This window comes from Callithrix jacchus, chromosome 7 (genome assembly GCF_049354715.1).
Source record: "Callithrix jacchus isolate 240 chromosome 7, calJac240_pri, whole genome shotgun sequence".
In the NCBI taxonomy this organism is placed as follows: domain Eukaryota; kingdom Metazoa; phylum Chordata; class Mammalia; order Primates; family Cebidae; genus Callithrix; species Callithrix jacchus.
The window spans coordinates 15,956,576-15,976,258 of NC_133508.1; the positions used below are offsets into that span (position 1 = coordinate 15,956,576).

The 19,683-nt window shown below is 45.3% G+C and overlaps 2 protein-coding genes across 3 annotated transcripts in view; one reads left to right on the plus strand and one right to left on the minus strand.

Annotated features, from left to right (window-relative positions):
• Window positions 1-768, plus strand: part of OLAH (oleoyl-ACP hydrolase) — a 45,442-nt gene extending 44,674 nt beyond the window's left edge. For both annotated transcript variants that reach the window (XM_035306848.3, XM_002750056.6), the window contains exon 8: window positions 325-768. In XM_035306848.3, the coding sequence (XP_035162739.1) occupies window positions 325-467 (143 nt within the window). In that variant the 3' untranslated portion in view covers window positions 468-768. The remainder of the gene's footprint in view (window positions 1-324) is intronic.
• A 1,677-nt stretch (window positions 769-2,445) lies between these two features.
• On the minus strand, window positions 2,446-14,899 carry ACBD7 (acyl-CoA binding domain containing 7). Its single transcript, XM_002750057.6, has 4 exons — window positions 14,845-14,899; window positions 6,128-6,245; window positions 5,896-5,958; window positions 2,446-5,808 (listed from the first exon to the last, which is right to left on the minus strand). The coding sequence occupies exons 1-4, from the start codon at window positions 14,854-14,856 to the stop codon at window positions 5,735-5,737; spliced, it is 267 nt and encodes an 88-aa protein (XP_002750103.5). The 5' UTR covers window positions 14,857-14,899; the 3' UTR covers window positions 2,446-5,734.
• Window positions 14,900-19,683: the final 4,784 nt, after the last annotated feature.

Consider the following 19,683-nt stretch of genomic DNA (forward strand, 5'->3'; position numbering starts at 1 on the left):
AGGCACATGCCATCATGCCCAGCTAATTTTTTGTATAGTAGAGGCCATCTTGTCCAGGCTAGTCTTGAACTCCTGACCTTGTGATCCACCCACCTTGGCCTCCCAAAGTGCTGGGATTACAGGCGTGAGCCACTGCGCCTGGCTAAGGTGAATTTTAGAATGAGGGGCTTGTCTAACAGGGCAATGCTCCTGTTCTGTCACCTAGAACATAGACCTTGAAAGTAACTGTACCCCAGGGTGTCAGCTCTTAAAGAAATAATGTCTTGAAGTGAATCTTTAGTTGCAGTTGGTGCTGTTATTGAATATAACCTTGTCTATTTTCAGGATGGAAAGATGTAACCACTGGAAGTATAAACATCCATGAGCTTCCAGGAGATCACTTTTATTTTAAGAATCCTGCTAACGAGAAGTTCATCAAGAACTACATAACCAAGTGTCTAGAAGTATCATCGCTTGTCGATTTTTAGATATTTTTCCTTTCCACTTTTAAAATAATCAAAGTGATATGATATTCTTCTCAGTTATTCAGATGTGGCTCAAATGAGAAATGTGGCTCAAATATTAGAAATGTATAATTTCTAATATTCCAGTATTCGAAATTATACATTTTCTACTGTCAGGGAGATTCGTTATATAAATATATGTATGTATCTAGGGACAGAGGTCTACCAGTAAAGAATACTTCTGGTAGAGTCTTGTGTCTTCATATTAAAATCTCACTTGATTCTGCTTGTTTGGAAATTTGTCAATAAAATTCATGATTGGTAAATTATCCAATTTTCCCTTTAATTAGTTTAATGGTATAGATGATTTCGAGGGGAAATGCTTGAAGTAAAATCTCATCTTTTCAAATGTAGAATAGCCCCATTTAATAAGAAAACACAAATCTACTGCTTTGTTAAAAGAAGATAGCCCTAAACAAGTATTGTCACTTGTACAGGCAAGCCCTCAGAATGCCTGTACCCCAGCCCTGCCACCCAGCATCACTGGCTGGGACCTGGGTCCAGTCCTCCCAACGAACAACCAATCTAGAGCCTGGCCCGTGACAAAGGGAGTTGCCAAGCACAAATGCCACGCCTAAGAGGCTGCCTCAGCCTCACGCAGCAATAACTTGAACTTGACTCAGGGAGAAAGCACAACAGCTGGAGGCAAACAAGAACCAAGAGAAAAAGAAAAGCAGAAATAGGGGCCAGAGGCAGTGGCTCAACACCTATAATCCCAGCACTTTGGGAAGCTGATCGGGAGGATGATTGGAGGTCAGGAGTTTGGGAGACCCTTGTCTCTACAGAAGATTTTAAAAATTAGCCAGGCATGGTGGTATGCACCTGTAATCCCAGCTACTTGGAAGGCTGAGGCTGAAGGATCACTTGAGCCCAGGAGGTAGAGGCTGCAGTGAACTAGGATCATGCCACTGCAGTCCAGCCTGGGTGACAGAGTGAGACCCTGTCTCAAAAAAAAACAAACATAAGGTCTTAGTAAATAAGATTAAGGAGTTCATATAGTTGGTATTACCCACAATTTATCACTGTTTTTAAACAAAGTACGAATAACATAAGAATAACTATTTGGGGGAGACACTTTGAGTTAGAATTCATGTCATAAATTTAGACTACAAATAGCCTCAAGCAAATTATGTAAAATGTGTAGTATGTGTGGTACTTTATCCTTTGATTTGATACTATTTCCAGCGCTCGCTTACTGAAAGATTGGTACAAAAGTAACATGGAGGCTGGGTGTGGTGGCTCACGCCTGTAATCCCAGCACTTTGGGAGGCTGAGATGGATCACCTGAGGTCAGGAGTTAGAGACCAGCCTGGCCAATGTGTCAAAACTCCATCTCTACTAAAAATACAAAAAAAATGAGCTGGGTGTGGCAACAGGTGCTTGTAATCCCAGCTACTCAGGAGGCTGAGGCAGGAGAATCACTTGAACCCCAGAGGCGGAGGTTACAGTGAGCCAAGATTGCACCACTGCACTCCAGCCTGGGCAACAGAACGAGACTGTGTTCAAAAAACAAAAAAAAAGAAAGAAAGAAAAGAAAAAGGAATGTGGATTTGTGATTATTAATTTGCAAAATGTTTAGTCAAGATAGTCTGCAAACTGAAGTTTCAAGATGGAACCGATGCGAGGCTTTGGGGGCGAGCTTTTCCCCCTGCATCTCTATCTGGGGGAGGTAAAGTCCACATGGGAACAACTGTTAGGTGTTTTCAAGCCCTCGACCGTAAGACACCAGGTCTATCATTGCTGATATCTTCTCTTTGAAGGACTTCGGCCTTGATATCATTGTGGAAGACTTCCATCATTAGGCGAAATTTAGAAAGATAAGAATTATCTCGATGGCCAAAATTGTCCCTATGAGAAACCAACCTCGATTTTTAAAATTAAACTTTTTGAGCTAACTGCAGATTCCCTTTTATTCATAAGAAATAACACAGAGACATTGGTGTAGCCTTTACCCAGCTTCCTTTAATGGTGACTGCCATGCAAAACCAGTGTAATATCACAATCAGGTACTGGTGTTGCTACGATCAAGACAACATTCCATCATTGCAGGATCATCCCTCCTGCTGCCCTTTTAAGCCACACTCACCTCCCTCCTCCCTGGAAACCACTATTCTGTCCTTTGCATCTGTAAATTTGCCCTTTCAAGAATGCTGGCTGGACACAGTGGCTCATGACAGTAATTTCAGCACTTTAGGAGTCCGAGGCTGGTGGATCACCTCAGATCAGGGGTTCCAGACCAGCCTGGGCAACATGGTGAAACCCTGTCTCTGTGAAAAACATAAAAAATAGCCAACCACGGTGGTACGCGCCTGTAGTCCCAGCTACTCAGGAGACTGAGGTAGGAGGATCACTTGAGCCTGGGAGGCGGAGGCTGCAGTGAGCCTAGATCGTGCCACTGCACTCCAGCCTGGGCAACAGAGTGACATCCTGTCTCAAAAAAAAAAAAAAGTTTCCAAAATGGAATTATACATGTAACATTTGTCGATTGGCTTTTTCTGCTCAGCATAACTCCCCGGAAATTCGTCTAGTGGATCTACAGAGTTTTGCTGCTGTAGTAACACGAAGACAATCTATTCCTCTTGGTCATAGCATTCCAAACCTACGTTTTTATGCAGGGAATAGAGGTACGCTGTTTTGGGAGATATTTATTGTTGTATGAGATCTCATACAACTTTTGTTTGATAAGATATTGTTGTATGAGATCTCAAACAACTTTTTGAACTGTTAACATGAGACTACCTTCTTTCGAAGAGCTTGTGTACGTACCATCCAGAAAGACTGAGTAGGAGGCCAACATTATATTCCAGAATCTATTTTTACTCTGATAAAACTGAACATATGGGGTACAGTAGTGGTACAGTTTATCTGTAGATACATTTTAGTTTGCTTTTTTTATATTTGTCTTAAATGTAAAAATTTAAAGAAAAACAGACATTTCTATGGTGGCTTTTTAAATTTCTTTAAACTGCTATGGACAGACTTATACATTTCTTTAAAAAATCATTTTCAGGGCTGGGCACAGTGTAGCTCACGCCTGTAATCCCAGCACTTTGGGAGGCTGAAGCAGGCAGATCATGAGGTCAGGAGATCAAGACCATCCTGGCCAACATGGTGAAATCCCACCTCTACGAAAAATACAAAAAATTAGCTGGGTGTGGTGGTGCACTCCTGTAGTCTCAGCTGCTCAGGAGGCTGAGGCAGAAGAATCGCTTGAATCCGGGAGGTGGAGGCTGCAGTGAGCCGAGACTGTGCCACTGTACTCTAGCCTGGCGACAGAATGAGACTCTGTCTCAAAAAAAAAAAAATCATTTTCAGCTAATTTGTTCTGTTTTATATAACATTTACTCCAATACAAGGGTAGGATGATTATAGCTACCTCTTTCAATTCTTAGAACAGCCCTCTGAGGGTGATATTATTTTCCCTCCTCTAAAGATGAAGCTTAATAAGGTTAAGTAACTTGTCCCAGGTCACCTAGCAAGTTCACAGAGGAATGAGGACTGGAGCCAGGTATGTTCTCTGGGTCACAGTCTCTGTATCATGGTGTAAGGAAGGAACGGTCTTGCCACTGATTCTTTCTTTTTTTGTTCTTTTTTCGAGAAAGAGTCTCACTCTGTTGCCCAGGCTGGAGTGCAGCGGCATAATATCCGCTCACTGCAACCTCCGCCTCCTGAGTACAAGTGATTCTCCTGCCTCAGTGTCCCAAGTAGCTGGGATTACAGACATGAGCCACCAATGCCTGGCTAATTTTTGTATTTTTAGTAGAGATGGGGTTTTGCCATGCTGGTCAGGCTGGTCTCAAACTCCCGACCTCAGTGATCCGCCCACCTTTGCCTTCCAAAGTGCTGGTTAAGGCTTGAGCCACCTCGCCCAGCCTTGTCATTGATTCTTAATAACCTGTTTTTAATTCACCAGTAACATTAACTCATTGTAGCAGAACAGATGAGCCAAAAGAACAAACGGCTGTCCAGATCTGTGTACATATTACTAGGGCGAGACTTCCTAAAACGTCAAAAAACAACAGATGTGGAGAAAAGGGAGTTACACACTTGGTGGGAATGTAAATTAGTATAACCTCTATGAAACATAAACAGCATGAAGATTTCTCAAAGAACTAAAAATAGAACTACCATTCTATCCAGCAATCCCACTGCGAGTATCTACTTAAGGGAAAAGAAATCATTACATCCAAAAGATACCTGCACCTGTATGTCTACTGCAGCACAATTCACAATAGCAAAGATACGGAATCAACCTAAGTATCTACCAGGGGATGACGGACGAAGAATATGTGGTATATGTATACCACGGATATTACTCAGCCACATGGAAAGAATGAAATTATGGCTTTTGCAGCAACATGGGTGGGACTGGAGGCGATTATCTTAAGTGAAAAAACTCAGAAAAAAAGAGAAAATAATGATAAAAACCCCCTCAGAAATAAAAAGTAAAATACCACGTTTTCGCTTGTAAGTGGGAGTTAAATGGTGGGTATACACGGTCATGGAGTGTGGAAGAAGAGACACTGGAGACTCAGAAAGGTGGGAGGGGTGAGACGAGAAATTACCTTTTGGGTACAATGCACACTGTTTGGGTGACAGATAAAAGCCCAGACATCCCCACTACACAATATATCCATGTAACAAAACTGCAGTTGTGACTAGGTGCGGTGGCTCACACCTGTAATCCCAGCACTTTGGAAGGCAAAGGTGGCAGGTCACCTGAGGTCGGGAGTTTGAGACCATCCTGGCCAACATGGCAAAACCCAGTCTCTACTAAAAATACAAAAATTAGCCAGGCATTGGTGGCACATGCCTGTAATCCCAGCTACTCAGGAGGCTGAGGCAAGAGAATCGCTTGAACTCAAGAGGTGGAGGTTGCAGTGAGCCGAGATCGCACCACTGCACTTCAGCCTGGGTGACAGAGTAGACCCCTTCTCAAGAAACAAACAACAAACAAACAAACGAGCAAACCCAAACTGCAGTTGTACTCCCTAACTCTATCAAAGTAAAAAAACAAAATGCTTTTCTAAAAGAACTTTTAAAGACACCTGGTTAAAGCAAGTACAATTGAGTTAACTATATAGTTTCAGTAGACTCCTAAGTATTACAATGCATGCTAATAGCAAAAATATACATGAAACATCAAGTTAACAGTGCGTCTCTCCCTCTAAATGTTAGGTCGTGATAGCATTCGGAAGGCTTCAAAAGGAAAATGCCTCATATGCTGTATTCTAAATCCCATATTTTTCTATCAGCTCCTTTGCTTTAGAAATATAGGCAGTCATCGCATCTTCCGTCGACAACCCTAGAAAGATACAAACAGGTTATCTCCCTGATTGGCGCACAGGGAAATTAGGAAAGTTTGCTTTAAACTTGTGAAAGACTAAAAAACCTTTTTGGAGGTTCCATGCTTCCCATTTGGCTTTGCCTTTTAAATCTAGCATTCCTGGGCACTCTGGCAAAAGAAGTGAGATGCATTTGCAAGTTAATGTTTCACTGTGCGCTTCTATAAACACTGTTGGAGTATATAATTATTTTGAGTGATGATATATTATTGTCATAATTATAATTAATATATTAACTGTAATGTATTAATAGATTAATATTAATGATATATATAATACCAATATTAATGTCTCCAATTGTTGCTTGTTTGTAAAGCCCATAGAGGTCTCTCAGTTCTCCATCATCTGGTCTTGCTTTCAGCTTCCTCACTTCTTCTGCAGCCTTGTCAAATTCGGCCTAAAGGGGAAAAAAAAAGGAATAGGGACTCAAAGAGCAGGAAGAGGAAGGCTTCGAACAGAAAGGAGATTTTGCTGCTCCGGTTCTATCAGAATGATCTCAATTTACTTGAATTCCTAGGAGTTCACCTCTCCTGGGACTTACCTAATATATAGGCAAAATATGAGGTTTCCTTTTTTTTTTTTTTTTTTTTTTGAGCCAAGGTCCGGCTGTATTGCCCAGGCTGTAGTGCAGTGACGTGGCACAGTCTTCACTCACTGCAACCTCTACTTCTGGAGTTCAAGCCTCCTACCTCAGCCTCCCAGGTAGCGGGGACTACATGTGCGCAGCACCACACCTGGCTAATTTTTTTTTTTTTTTTTGAGACGGAGTCTTGCTCTGTTGCCAGGCTGGAGTGCAGTGGCGTGATCTTGGTTCACTGCAACCTCCGCCTCCCAGGTTCAAGTGATTCCCCTGCCTCAGCCTCCCAAGTAGTTGAAACTACAGGCATGCACCACCACACTGGACTAATTTTTTGTATTTTTTCACCATGTTGGCCAGGATGGTCTCAATCTTCTAAAGTGCTGAGATTACAGGCGTGAGCCACAGTGCCCGGCCAATTTCTGTATTTTTTGTAGAGATGGGATTTGGTCATGTTGGCCAGGCTGGTCTTGAACTCCTGACCTCAAATGATCTGCCTGCCTCAGCCTCCCAAAATGCTGGGACTACAGGCGTGAGCCACTGCACCTGGCCAGTTTGCTTTTTTTTTTTTTTTTTTTGGCATTATTTATACTCGATGCAGTTTTCTGGGTCACCTCACGAGTGCACGCAGGGGCTTTGCTACCAGCTGACGCCATCGTCTAGGGCGGTTCTCTTCCAGTGCCCTCGTGCCTACATTCTTCAATATCAGCATTATTTAGACCTAGCCAGTTTCTGCAAGTAATCAATATTCCTGATTTGGCTGAATTGCTGGTACAGATTCCTTTTCACGCTAAAACCTAAATTATAAGATTTATTGCAAATAAATTCTGGAGAAGAGGCGTTGCTTAGCCAATTTAGAACTGATTAGAGAAACTGTATAAAATATACTTGAGTAGTACGTTTGTAGACTTTCTGGAAACTTTTTAATTATTATTTATTTTTATTTTTATTCATATATATTTTTTGAGACGGAGTCTTGTTCTGTCACCGGGCTGGAGTGCAGTGGCGCTATCTTGGCTCACTGCAACCTCCACCTCCTGGGTTCAAGTGATGATCTTGCCTCAGCCTCCCAAGTAGCTGGGACTACAGGTGTGCGCCACCACACCCAGCTAATTTTGTATTTTTAGTAGAGACAGGGTTTCACCATGTTGGCCAGGATGGTCTGATCTCCTGACATCGTGATCTAAACTTTGTATACAATGTACTTAAGCCTGGCATAGTGGCTCATGCCTGTAATCCCAGCACTTTGGGAGGCCAAGGCAGGGGGAATCACTTAAGGTTAGGAGTTCGAGACCAGCATGGTGAACATAGCAAAACCCTGTCTCTACTAAAAATACAAAAATTAGCAGGGCATGGTCACACATGCCTGTAATCCCAGCTACTCAGAAGGCTGAGGCACAAGAATTGCTTGAAGCTGGGAGGCAGAGGTTGCAGTGAGCTGAGATAGCGCCACTGCACTCTAACCTGAGCGACAAAGTGAGATTCTGTCTTGAACAAACAAACGACAACAAAAAAAAACCAACAGGTACTTAAGCAGTAATGCTTGACCCGAGTCAACTCTGAAAAGTGGGACCTCCTCAACTCCAAAAGACCCTCAGGGTGGCCCAGGGTTCAGCCGGTAGCTGAAATATACAAGGAAGTCCACTCTACTCCGGAGCCTGAGCGTTCCCAGATACTTCATCCCTTTCTCCTTCTACCCTCTTAGTTTATACTCACAAAGGGCTTCTTGATTATTTTCCTTTATAGATTTTTCAAATAAACTGTGTTTTATCTTGTGTTATTTTTAAAAATTTGGGATAAGCAGGAATTGTCAGTAGCCTGGCTATCAAACAGGGAAATTCAAGGACGTACACTACCCGGACCCCCATATTTCTGATGCCAGATCTCCCCTTGGATCCAAAGGCCTAGGAGAGAAAGTGGAGAGCCCCATTGTAACCTCAGTACCCTGTGGGCTCTGCAGAGTCACTGGGTCAAGTTTCCTTCCAGCCCCAAAGACAGGCAGTACTGTGTGGCAGGCCAGGTCTCCCTAACGGCTGAACGGGCAGGCCTCTGTAACAACTGCTTTGGCATTGACTGAGAGGTTAAGTTAAATATTAAAAGCGGAAAGAGGCAGTGTCCTCATACAAAGGCTGCAATGTAACAAAAATCCACCGGGGTTGGGCACAGTGGCTCACAACTGTAATCCTAGCACTGTGGGAGGCCAAGGTGGGCGAATTACCTAAGGTCAGGAGTTCGAGACCAGCCTGACCAACATGGAGAATTTGTATTGTAACTCCATCTCTACCAAAAAATTACAAAAAATTAGCTGCGCATGGTGGCACGTGCCTATAGTCTCTGCTACTTGGGAGGCTGAGGCAGGAGAATCACTTGAACCTCGGAGGCAGAGGTTGTAGTGAGCTGAGATTGTGCCATTGCACTCCAGCCTGGGCAACAAGAGTGAAACTCCATCTCAAAAAAAAAAAAAAACCCACCAAGAGTTTTGCTCAGGCCCTTCCTGGTCCTTGAGGCATGGCAAGATAATGAAGGAATTCTTAGCAGGACCCATTTAGGACATTTAGGATTAAATGAGTTTTATTGGGGTCTGAAGAAAATCCCCAGACCTCCGCAAACAGGTTTCCTCCAGGTCTTAGCAGGAGACAAGATAAGCGTAATCACCCCAGCACTTAGAACATCTAGATGGAGTAAATTTACTAAGGCTCCAGAGGAAGGTGTTCAGGGCTCAGCTCTTAGTTATAACGAGAAGAAGTTACCCACTCGAGTCTTTAGATGAATGCACACTTACACGCCGACATATAACTTAGAAGGCATATAAGCTCTGGAAAACTTCGTAATTTTGAGTTGGTCTGGCGATAATTTCCAGGCCTTCTCCTTGTACCCAGTTACAGAAATAAACTCTCTTCTCTCCCAGTTCGTCTGCATCTTGCTACTGAGCAGAGAGAATATGCAGTCTGACCCTTGGTTTGGTCCAGGAATAGTCCACAACCAGAACAGCTGTTTCGTGAAGAGCAAAAACCACCTGTAAGTTGGAGATCAAGGTCTTCAGCCTAAATAACCTTGAATATGGTCCATCTCCTACCCAGTTCCCATGGGGGACTGAGAAGCATGGAGCATGGAACAAGGGATGCCTCGTCTTCTGCGTGTCTTCCTAAGAAACTCTCAGCTACTTTATATGTAATGTAATGGTTAAGAACATGGCTCTAGAGCCAGAGTGACTTGGTTTGAATCTCAGCTGCATCACTTAACAGCCTTGGGCAAGTGACTGCACCTCTCTGTGCCCGTTTCTTCCTCTGTAATACAAGGCAATAACAAAACCTATTCACAAGGTTGTCAGGAGGATTTAAATCAGTTAATAAGTAGATAAAGTACATAAAATCATGCTTGGCATACAGTGAGTGCTCAGTAAAGGCTAGCTATTGTTATATTTATGATAAGGCTTTTTTGGGAGAGAAAAGCAAGTTCTAGAAAAGACTTTAAAAAGTATTTGCAATACATGGTGAAACCACGTCTCCATGAAAAAAATACAGAAATTAGCTAGGTGTGGTGATGAGCGCCTGTTAATCCCAGCTACTCTGGAGGCTGAGGCAGAAGAATCACTTGAATCCCAGAGGCGGAGGTTGCAGTGAACCGAGATCCTGCCACTGCACTCCAGCCTGGGCGACAGAGCAAGACTGTCTCAAATTTTTAAAAAGTACTTGCAATAAAACAAGACATAAGAAATACTTTTAGTTGGCTGGGTGCGGCGGCTCACACCTGTAATCCCAGCACTTTGGGAGGCTGAGGCAGGTGGATCACAAGGTCAGGAGTTTGAGACCAGCGTGTTCAAGATGGTGAAACCCCGTCTCCACTACAAATACAAAAATTAGCTGGGCAGGATGGTGGGTGCCTGTAATTGCAGCTACTTGGGAGGCTGAGGCAGGAGAATCACTTGAACCCATGAGGTGGAAGCTTCAGTGAGCCGAGACTGTGCCACTGCACTCCAGCCTGGGCAACAGTGTGAGACTCCATCTCAAAAAAAAAAAAAAAGAAATACTTTTAGTTTTAGTTTATGATTGAGCAAAGAACACAAATTCTTTTTATACAGTCAGCTTTGTAAGTTGTGTAGAAAAAATACAAACTAGAAAGAAGTATACTAAAAATATGTAAATAGTAATTGCCTCTGATTATTGGTAAGTTACGTAGTTTTAAAATGTTTTTTGTACTCTCCAAATTTTCTATAATGTGCACAGATTGTGTTTATAATAAGAACAAAATTAAAATGCTACATGAGTGGCCAGGGCTTCTGGGGCAAGGCTATTCAGAAGGGGTGGAGGACCTTCCTCTGCAGGTTTCGAGGCCATCTCAAGTATTCTGTTTGCTGTAAAGTCTCACATTATATTCCAATGACAGCAACTCGACTCCTTTTATGTGCCAAGCCTTAATTAGAATTCTAAGCCTTCCTAAAAAACCGTATGAGGCTGGGTGCAGTGGCTCACACCTGTAATCTTAGCATTTTGGGAGGCTGAGGCAGGTGGATCACTTGAGGTCAGGAGTTCAAGACCAGCCTGGCCAACATGGTGAAATCAAGAATTTAGGTGAGGGTGGTGGCACACACCTGTGATCCCAGTTACTCAGGAGGCTGAGGTAGGAGAATAGCTTGGACCCAACAGTGGAGGTTGCAGTGAGCCAAGATCCTGCCACTGCACTCCAGCCTGGGTGACAGAGCAAGACTCCATCTCAAACCAAAAAAAAAAGAGAGAGAGAGAGAAAAGAGATCTAATGAAAGTCTTGGACCCTCTGCACAGAAGAGCTGAGCCCTGACACAGTTTCCCATGCCATTTCAGGGGTCCCCGCTCTTTCTCCCTCCCCAGGTAGGGAGGAACCCACTTCTAGAGCAGTGGCCAGTATCATTCTCTCTGCCAAGCTGGTCTGGTTCTGGCACCTCAATGCAATACATTCCTGCCGTGAGGGGCTGCTCTGATGTGCCTTCCTGCAGGAGGCCTTTCCCATCGCAGCCATGATGAGCTGGAGTAGAAACAACACTGGCCTTGGCCAGGATACTCAGGTTTCACTAGCAGCTTTGAGGCACACTACTCTGGGACTCCATGCAAGAAACAAAGCTCCTCTGAGATGCAGCTTGCACCACAAAAAGATAATATCTGCCTCACTGGGAAGGTGCCAGTGTTAAGGATGATTAAAAACATAGTTTTGTTTTTTGTTTTTGAGACAGAGGCTCACTCTGTTACCCAAGCAGGAGTACAGTGGCACAATCATGGCTCACTGCAACCTCCGCCTCCTGGTTCAAGTGATCCTCCCACCTCAGCCTCCCAAGTAGCTAGGATTCTAGGCACGAGCTACCACGCCTGGCTAATTTTTTTGGTATTTTTAATAAAGATGGGGTTTTGCCATGTTGGCCAGGCTGGTCTCGAACTCTTGACTTCAAGTGATCTGCCTGCCTCGGCTTCCCAAAGTGCTGGGATTACAGGTGTGAGCCCTCACACCTGGCCAAGAATATAAAATATTTTTTATTTTGTTCTATGAACTCTGCCCTCTGCCATCTCACATTTCATACTAATTAGCAAACCTACTGAACAACTCCGATAGGCCAGGCCTTTGCCAGGCAGCCGGGAATGAACAAGGCAGTTTGCTTGAAGGCGCATAGCCTGGTGGGAGATGAACAGGGCAATGGGGACCACATGGGACTTGCTAGAAATAAGATGCAGCAGTTGCTCTGGAACACAGAGGAGGTTAGCACAGGGGGGAAGGTACGGAAAAAGTCGTCCCTGAGATGAGATGGTGATTGTGCTGGGAGGGAGTCCGGTCTGTGTTTGCTGGGTGCAGAGGGGCAGGGAAAGCTGCTCCCAGCAATATGGACAGAACTTACTAGAGCGCAACATAAAGGCTGTGTGGGGTTACACAAGTACTCATAAATAAATAAATAATCAATAAACACATTGGCAGCACCCACAGGGCCTCACGGACTACTGGCAGGTGGCGTGAACCTGGTCTGAGTCTATTAAGTACATCCTTGTTGGATGTAATGAGCAAGCAGACTTTAGGGGGATCAAAAAGTTATCATAGGTGAGATGCAGCTTTAAATAGAGCTAGCACAATGAATTCCAAAACATTCTTGTTACCAGTGGAGGGTGTCCAAGTTCTTGGCGTTTTGAACAACAAATTGGACAAAATGCACAAACAAAGCAAGGAAAGAATGAAGCAACAAAAACAGAGATTTATTGAAAGTGAAAGTACACTCCACAGGATGGGAGCCAGCCGAGCACAGGGGCTCAAGAGAATATTCTGTGGCTTAAATACCCTCTAGAGGTTTCCCATTGGTTACCGGGAGTGCATCCTACATGAGTAGTGGCCGGCAACCAGAGGCTAAAGTGAAGTCACAAAGTTACACCTCTATGCAAATGAAGACTTGGCTTGCAATCAGTCTGATTGGTTGGGGAAAGCAAAAAAAGAAAAAAAAAAAGAAATTAGCCAGGTGTGGTGGTGGGTGCCTGTTGTCCCAGCTACTTGGGACGCTGAAGTGGCAGGATTGCCTGAGCCCAGAAGGTTGAGGCTGCAGTGAGCCAAGATCCAGTCATTGCACTCCAGCCTGGGTGACAGAGTGAGACCCTGTCTCAAAACAAACTAAATGTTCCCACACACGCTTATCCTAATTGAACTTTTACCACATGCTAGACATTGTTTTAAATGCGTTATATATATAACTCATTTAATATATCTCTCCTCCTTTTCTAAAGAAACTGAGGCACGGAGAGATTAACTATGTCACAGGCTAAACAGAAGTGAGGCACAGATTTGAACGCAGATGACCCTGGAGTATGTATTATAACTTTTACCCAAGATAATATCTTGCCTGATTGAAACCATTAAAGAAGTGAGCCATGTTCTTTCTATGAAATTTTGTGCATGTAAAAGATTACATTTTAGAGGCCAGGCACGGTGGCTTAAGCCTGTAATCCCAGCACTTTGGGAGGCTAAGGCGGGCGGATCACTTGAGGTGAGAAGTTGGATACCAGTGTGGCTAACCCAGTAAAACCCCATCTCCAAACAACAACAGAAAAAGAAACCCCATCTGCACCAGAAATAGAAAAAAATGCCCGGGCGCGGTGGCTCACACCTGTAATCCCAGCACTTTGGGAGGCCGAGGCGGGTGGATCACGAGGTCAAGAGATCAAGAACATCCTGGTGAACATGGTGAAACCCCGTCTCTACTAAAAATACAAAAAATTAGCTGGGCATGGTGGCATGTGCCTGTAGTCCCAGCTACTCAGGAGGCTGAGGCAGGAGAATTGCCTGAACCCAGGAGGTGGAGGTTGCGGTGAACCGAGGTCGCGCCATTGCACTCCAGCCTGGGTAAACAAGAGTGAAACTCCGAGCCAAAAAAAAAGAAAAGAAAAAGAAAAAAAATAACCAGAAGCGGTGGCACACTCCTGTAATCCCAGCTATTCAGGAGGCTGAGATACGAGAATCTTTTGAACCCAGGAGGCGGAGGTTGCAGTGAGCCGAGATCACACCACCGCACTCCAGACTGGTGACAGAACGAGACTCTGTCTCAAAAAAACAAAACAAAAATTAGACAGGTGTGGTGGCGTGTGCTTGTAATCCCAGCTACTGGGGAGGCTGAGACACGAGAATGGCTTGAACCCGGGAGGTGGAGGTTGCAGTGAGTGGAGATCGCACCAACTGCTCTCCAGCCTGGGTGACAGAGTGAGACCCTGTCTAAAAAAAAAAAGTTACATTTTAGAACATTTAATGATGAGAAATTGCCTCTATTACTGTCGTGTCTTACTATATATACACACAATAACATCATAGGTATATATGTAGACATATGTCATACACAGACACACATGGGAAAAACCATACCGGGGGGAATTACCCCACAATGTCAGCAGTGGTTATCGTCAGCGTGAAGGAATTCCTGATGATGATCATTTACTTTATTACCTTTTCCAAAGTTTTCCACCCTTAACACTTTTTTTTAACATACCAGTAAAATAGTATTTTTAAATCGGAGCTTCACAGATCTGCTCAGTATGACACTAAAAGAAGTCTTGGGGGTCCCAACGAGCAAGGGGGCTGGCTGGTGGGGAGGGTGAGACCCAGTGATCTGGACTTCCTCTAAGAGACTGAGAGAGGAGGGCGGAGGAGGCCGGCTCCGTGCTCCCAGGTGCTTGTGCCTAGCCTGCCTTTTCGCTCCCGGTCGCTCACCGGCCCCTGGGTCGGGAAGGGTTGCCCTGGGAGCCCCGGCTAGCCGTCCGCAGGCACAGGTGCGGTCTACACTGTCATTGCGGGCGCTAGGGGAAGCAGCGGGCGTGTTCCCTGGGTCACTGCCGCGCGCTCCCGGCGAGGGGGGAGGGTGCCACGCCCACCACGAGCCCCACTTGAGCAATCCCTCGCGAAGCGTCCCTCCCCACGTCCCGGGTACCTGCAGGGCCATGGTAGCATCAACCGACTGCACAGCTGCTGTCGCCCCGGCACTCGGCCCCCTCCCGCCCCCGCCGCTTCTTAAAGGGCCGCGTCTCCGCCAGCCGCCGCCACTGGTCGCGCTCCCGGCCCGGCCGCCTCCCATTGGTCGCAGGCGCGGGGGCGGAGCTGGGCTGTGAGCCGCACCGCGCGCCGGGTTCCCCAGGCTGCAACTGGAAAGGCGAAGAGGAGAGAATTTAAATGAGTTCTCCCCTGCGCTCTTGGCTCGCTCTTCTATTCTTTCTCAAGAGATTCTTTACAGAAAACCCAGAGAGGTCTCCCCGGGGCACAGGCCTCCCCTGGAATGCCTTCTTAAAAGTAAATAAATAAATAAATGTATGTTTGCGTGTGTGTGTATACACACATATATGTGTATATATATGTATATATATACACACACACACGTATATATACACATATATATACACACACATAGCTAGAGAAACACCCAACTCTCTTAAAATCTATGTGTAATTTAAAAAAATTTAAATATATATAAATATATATTTAAAATTTTATAAATTAAAATTTCATAAATTAAAAACATACTTTTTTAAGAGAGGTGAGGGGTCTTGCTAGGTATATATATTTTATTTTTTTCTCTAAAAAATTTATATATAAGATGATAATATTTAAAATTTTATAAATGAACACTTTTATAAATTAGAAATATAAATAAATATAAACACATATATAAATTTTTTTAAGAGAGCTGGGGGGGGCGGTCTCGCTAAGTTGCCCAGGCTGGTCTTGAACTCCTGACTTCAAGCGATCCTCCCGCCTTGGCCTCCCAAAGCACAGGATTCCTTCTTTATATATACTTCTCTCCTGTCCCTTATTCCTAGAAATGTGGATGATTTATGCGTGTCCCCCATGCTGCCTCTAGGCTGGTTATCCTGAGTGAAAGTAGCCTGTGGTTTGCACCTTTTCTCCTCTTTATAAAGCAAAAACACCTAAATTCTGGACACATGCTGTAACCAGCCTCACTCGTTTTTAATTATGGTAAAGGCACAGGACTGAACACCTATTCAATTTGGCCCAGTTTTCCAGAGGAACAGACTCAATGTCACTCCAAGTCTGCAGACACACCGAATACAGCTGTGACTTGCATTTTATTACATTTCCAAAGGACTGGAACCAAATCGGCTGGTCTTTCCGGGAGCTCATTTCCGACGCTTGGCGTGAATAGCAGCATTGGTGGAGAAGGGTGATGCGGAGAAAAAGGAAACTCAATGTCAGCAAAGCGACTGAGCTGGAACGCACAACAATGCACCAAGCAACCTTTCAGCTTGTTTTTGCATACAGCTACATTTTTTCCCATGAAAATCTTTTTTTCTCTCCTCACAGATATTTTCGTGGTGAAATCAATGCATTTCCAAGTAAAGGACAAAAAGCAAAATGCTGGAAAAACCTACTAGGCAGTTGTTTGTATTTGAAGTCCTGGATGATGGGAAGTGTCTAGTGGGGTACTGAGGCCAAGAGCAGCTTCAGCACAGCCAGTGCTTCCTCTCTTAGCCTAGCCCTGGCTGCCGGGCAGAACCCTGTCCGTGGTGTTTCAGAGGGAAATACTGCGCTGTCAGTCCATATCTTCAGCTGAGACATTCTGGCATTATCAATGCTATAAGAAACCAGAAGAGGCAGCAGGGCACAGTGGCTCACGCCTATAATCCCAGCACCTTGGGAGGCCAAGGTGGGTGGATAACGATGTCAAGAGATCGAGACCATCCTGGCCAACATGGTGAAACCCCATCTCTACTAAAAATACAAAAAATTGGCTGGGCGTCGTGGTGCGCACCTGTAATCCCAGCTAATCGGGAGGCTGAGGCAAGAGAATTGCTTGAGCCCCTCCATCTCAAAAACAAACAAAAAAATGGAAGAGGTGAGGGATGGATGCTACATTGTCCTCTGCTTTCTTCTCTAAATCCAGAATCTTCTTTAAAGACCTCTTTGAAAGTATTTTCTTCTCCTGGGTTGCCATTCCCCATATCATTGACAAGCCATGAGTGTCTTGTCTCAAGACGCAAGAAATGGCCAGGTGCAGTGGCTCACACCTGTAATCCCAGCACTTTGGGAGGCCGAGGTGAGTGGATAACTTGAGGTCAGGAGTTCAAAACCAGCCAGGCCAATGTGGCGAAACTCTGTCTCTACTCAAAATACAAAAATTAGCTGGATGTGCTGGTGGGCATCTGTAGTCCCAGCTACTTGGGAGGCTAAGGCAGGGAGAATTGCTTGAAGCTGCCTTCAGCCAACCTTCCCCTGGGAGGGGAGGTTTCAGTGAGCCAAGATGGCGCCACTGCACCCTAACCTGGGCAACAGGATGAGACTCTGTCTCAGAAAATAAAAATAAAAATAAAATAAAATCCATAGCATGAGTTTCAGAATAGATTTTTCTTTGTCTATAAAGAAACATCCATTGGGATTCTGATAGGGATTTTGTTGAACCTTTAGTACTGTCAAGATGAACAGTTACCTGGAAAAAAATATTTTTTAAAAAATTCAGTTACCTGGAAAAAAAGACACAACCCCCAATCTGATCCATAATTCCCAGCACCGTGTTGATGTAAGGGCTGTGGGGTTGGTTTTGCTCTCTTGTCTGCATGGGTAATTTAGCTCTCCTTCTCTGAATAATACATGTGGTCCTCCAGGATGGCCCAGGTCCTGCTGACCTCTTCAACCACATCTCTTGCTGCTTTTCTTCCCACAGGCAGGGATGCTGTACATGTAACTGAAGGAATTCAAGCTCACTTTCTCCAGGTTTGTAGATACTGTCTGGAACACCCTTTCCCCACTTATTTTCTTCTTATTTTTTGTTTTTGAGATGGAGTCTCGCTCTGTCACCCAGGCTGGAGTTCAGTGATGCGATCTCGGCTCACTGCAATCTCTACCTCCCAGGTTCAAGCGATTCTGCTGCCTCAGCCTCCTGAGTAGCTGGGATGACAGGTGCGCATCACAATGCCTGCTAAGCTTTGTATTTTTAGTAGAGACAGAATTTCACCATGTTGGCCAGGCTGGTTTTGAACTACTGACTTCAAGTGACCCACCTGCCTTGGCCTCCTAAAGTGCTAGGACTACAGGCATGAGCCACTGCACCCAGCTCCTTTTCCCACTTTCTTAACTAGCCAACTCCTTCTTCAAGACTCAGCCTATGTGGCAACACATCCAGGAAGCCTTGGAGACAAGAAATAGCTTTAGTCTGGTCTATGAGCCTCTGGTCATCTCTCTCCTTCTGTTATTCTCACCAGCTCCACTTGGCCCTTTTGCTGTTCTAACAGGCTCATCACACTCCTGCGCTCCCGTCTCTATCTCAGAACTCTTCCCAGGGTCGGCCTGGCTCAGTGCTTCTGCCCCTCCAAGTCTTTGCTCATCGGTCATCTCTCGGGAGGCCTTTTATCACCCATCCCAGCACCCTTCTTCTCTTCCCTGCTTTTTCGTTTTTGTCGTCGTTTCTGACACAAAGTCTCACTCTATCACCCAAGCTGGAGTGCAGTGGCAGGATCTCAGCTGGCTGCAACCTCCACCTCCTGGGTTCAAGCGATTCTCCTGCCTCAGCCTCCAGAGTGGCTGGTTCTACAGGTGTGCGCCACCACGCCTAGCTAATTTTTGTATTTTTAGTAGAGACGGGGTTTCACCATGTTAGCCAGGCTGGTCTTGAACACCTGACCTCAAGTGATCCACCTGCCTCAGCCTCCCAAAATGCTGGGATTACAGGCATGAGCCACTGTACCTGGCCTCCCCTGCTTTTCTTCTGTAGTGCTTTGAATCATCTGACAACTTCTATCTTTCACATTCTTTGTTTACTGTTTCTCTCCTTTAGAACTCTGGCTCACTGCTTTATCCACAACACTTAGAATTCAATGAATATTGTACCTGTGGGAAAGGGGGAGGAAGAAAGGGAGGAAGGGGACAAAAAGGAAGGATTAAAACTCTTTCAAATTTCCCTGTTTTCATAAAACAGCACGCCGAGCTGCCGAGCTCCCTGACAACCTTGGCCACCTCCACATAGCCATGTAGGCGAGGCCTGGCTGCCATCTACCTTGAGACCTGGCAGAATGCCCTGTGATTTTCCTGGGAGCAAACCTTCCCTATCTTTTTTCTTTTTTGGCTGAGCACAGGGGGCTTTCTTGATGGTACACGACGAGGTGGGACTCCCTAGGCACCTCCCTCTCCGGGGAGTCTGCGTGGGAACTGTGAGGAGGGGAGATTCTCAGTGCGGTGGGGCTGAGTGAGGGCCTCTCTCTGGCTCTCATGCTCTCGCTGGGGCTGGTGGTCCAGGGGTCTTACTCCTCGGAGGCCATGTGGGCAATGGGGTCCATCAACCTGTTACTATAACCAAATTCACTGTATCAGGAAATGTGCTTGACAAAGCAAGTGGTCATTGAGGGCAGTGCCAGCTCCGGCATCGAAGGTGAAAGAGTGGGCGTCCCTGTTAAAGTCCAAGGAGACGACTTGGCGCTCAGTGTAGCCCAAGATGCCCTTGACCGGCCCTCCGATGCCTGCTTCACCACCTTCCTGATGTCGTCTTATTCGGCAGGTTTTTCCAGACGGCACGTCAGGCTTACAACCGACACGCTGGTGGTGGGAACACAGAAGGCCATGCCAGGGAGCTTCCCGTTCAGCACAGGGAGGACCTTGCCCGCAGGACTTCCCTATTTTGTGGGAGAGTCTCACAAGGGTGTTTCTCATCCATGTCCCTAGTTCAGTTGAGACTAGGGCTTTCCATCTCCCCTCCTTTCTCTGAACTCCCTACAACCTGCTCCACTTTACGATGGAGTCGCAGGCTTCTGCCTAAGTCTATAGAATT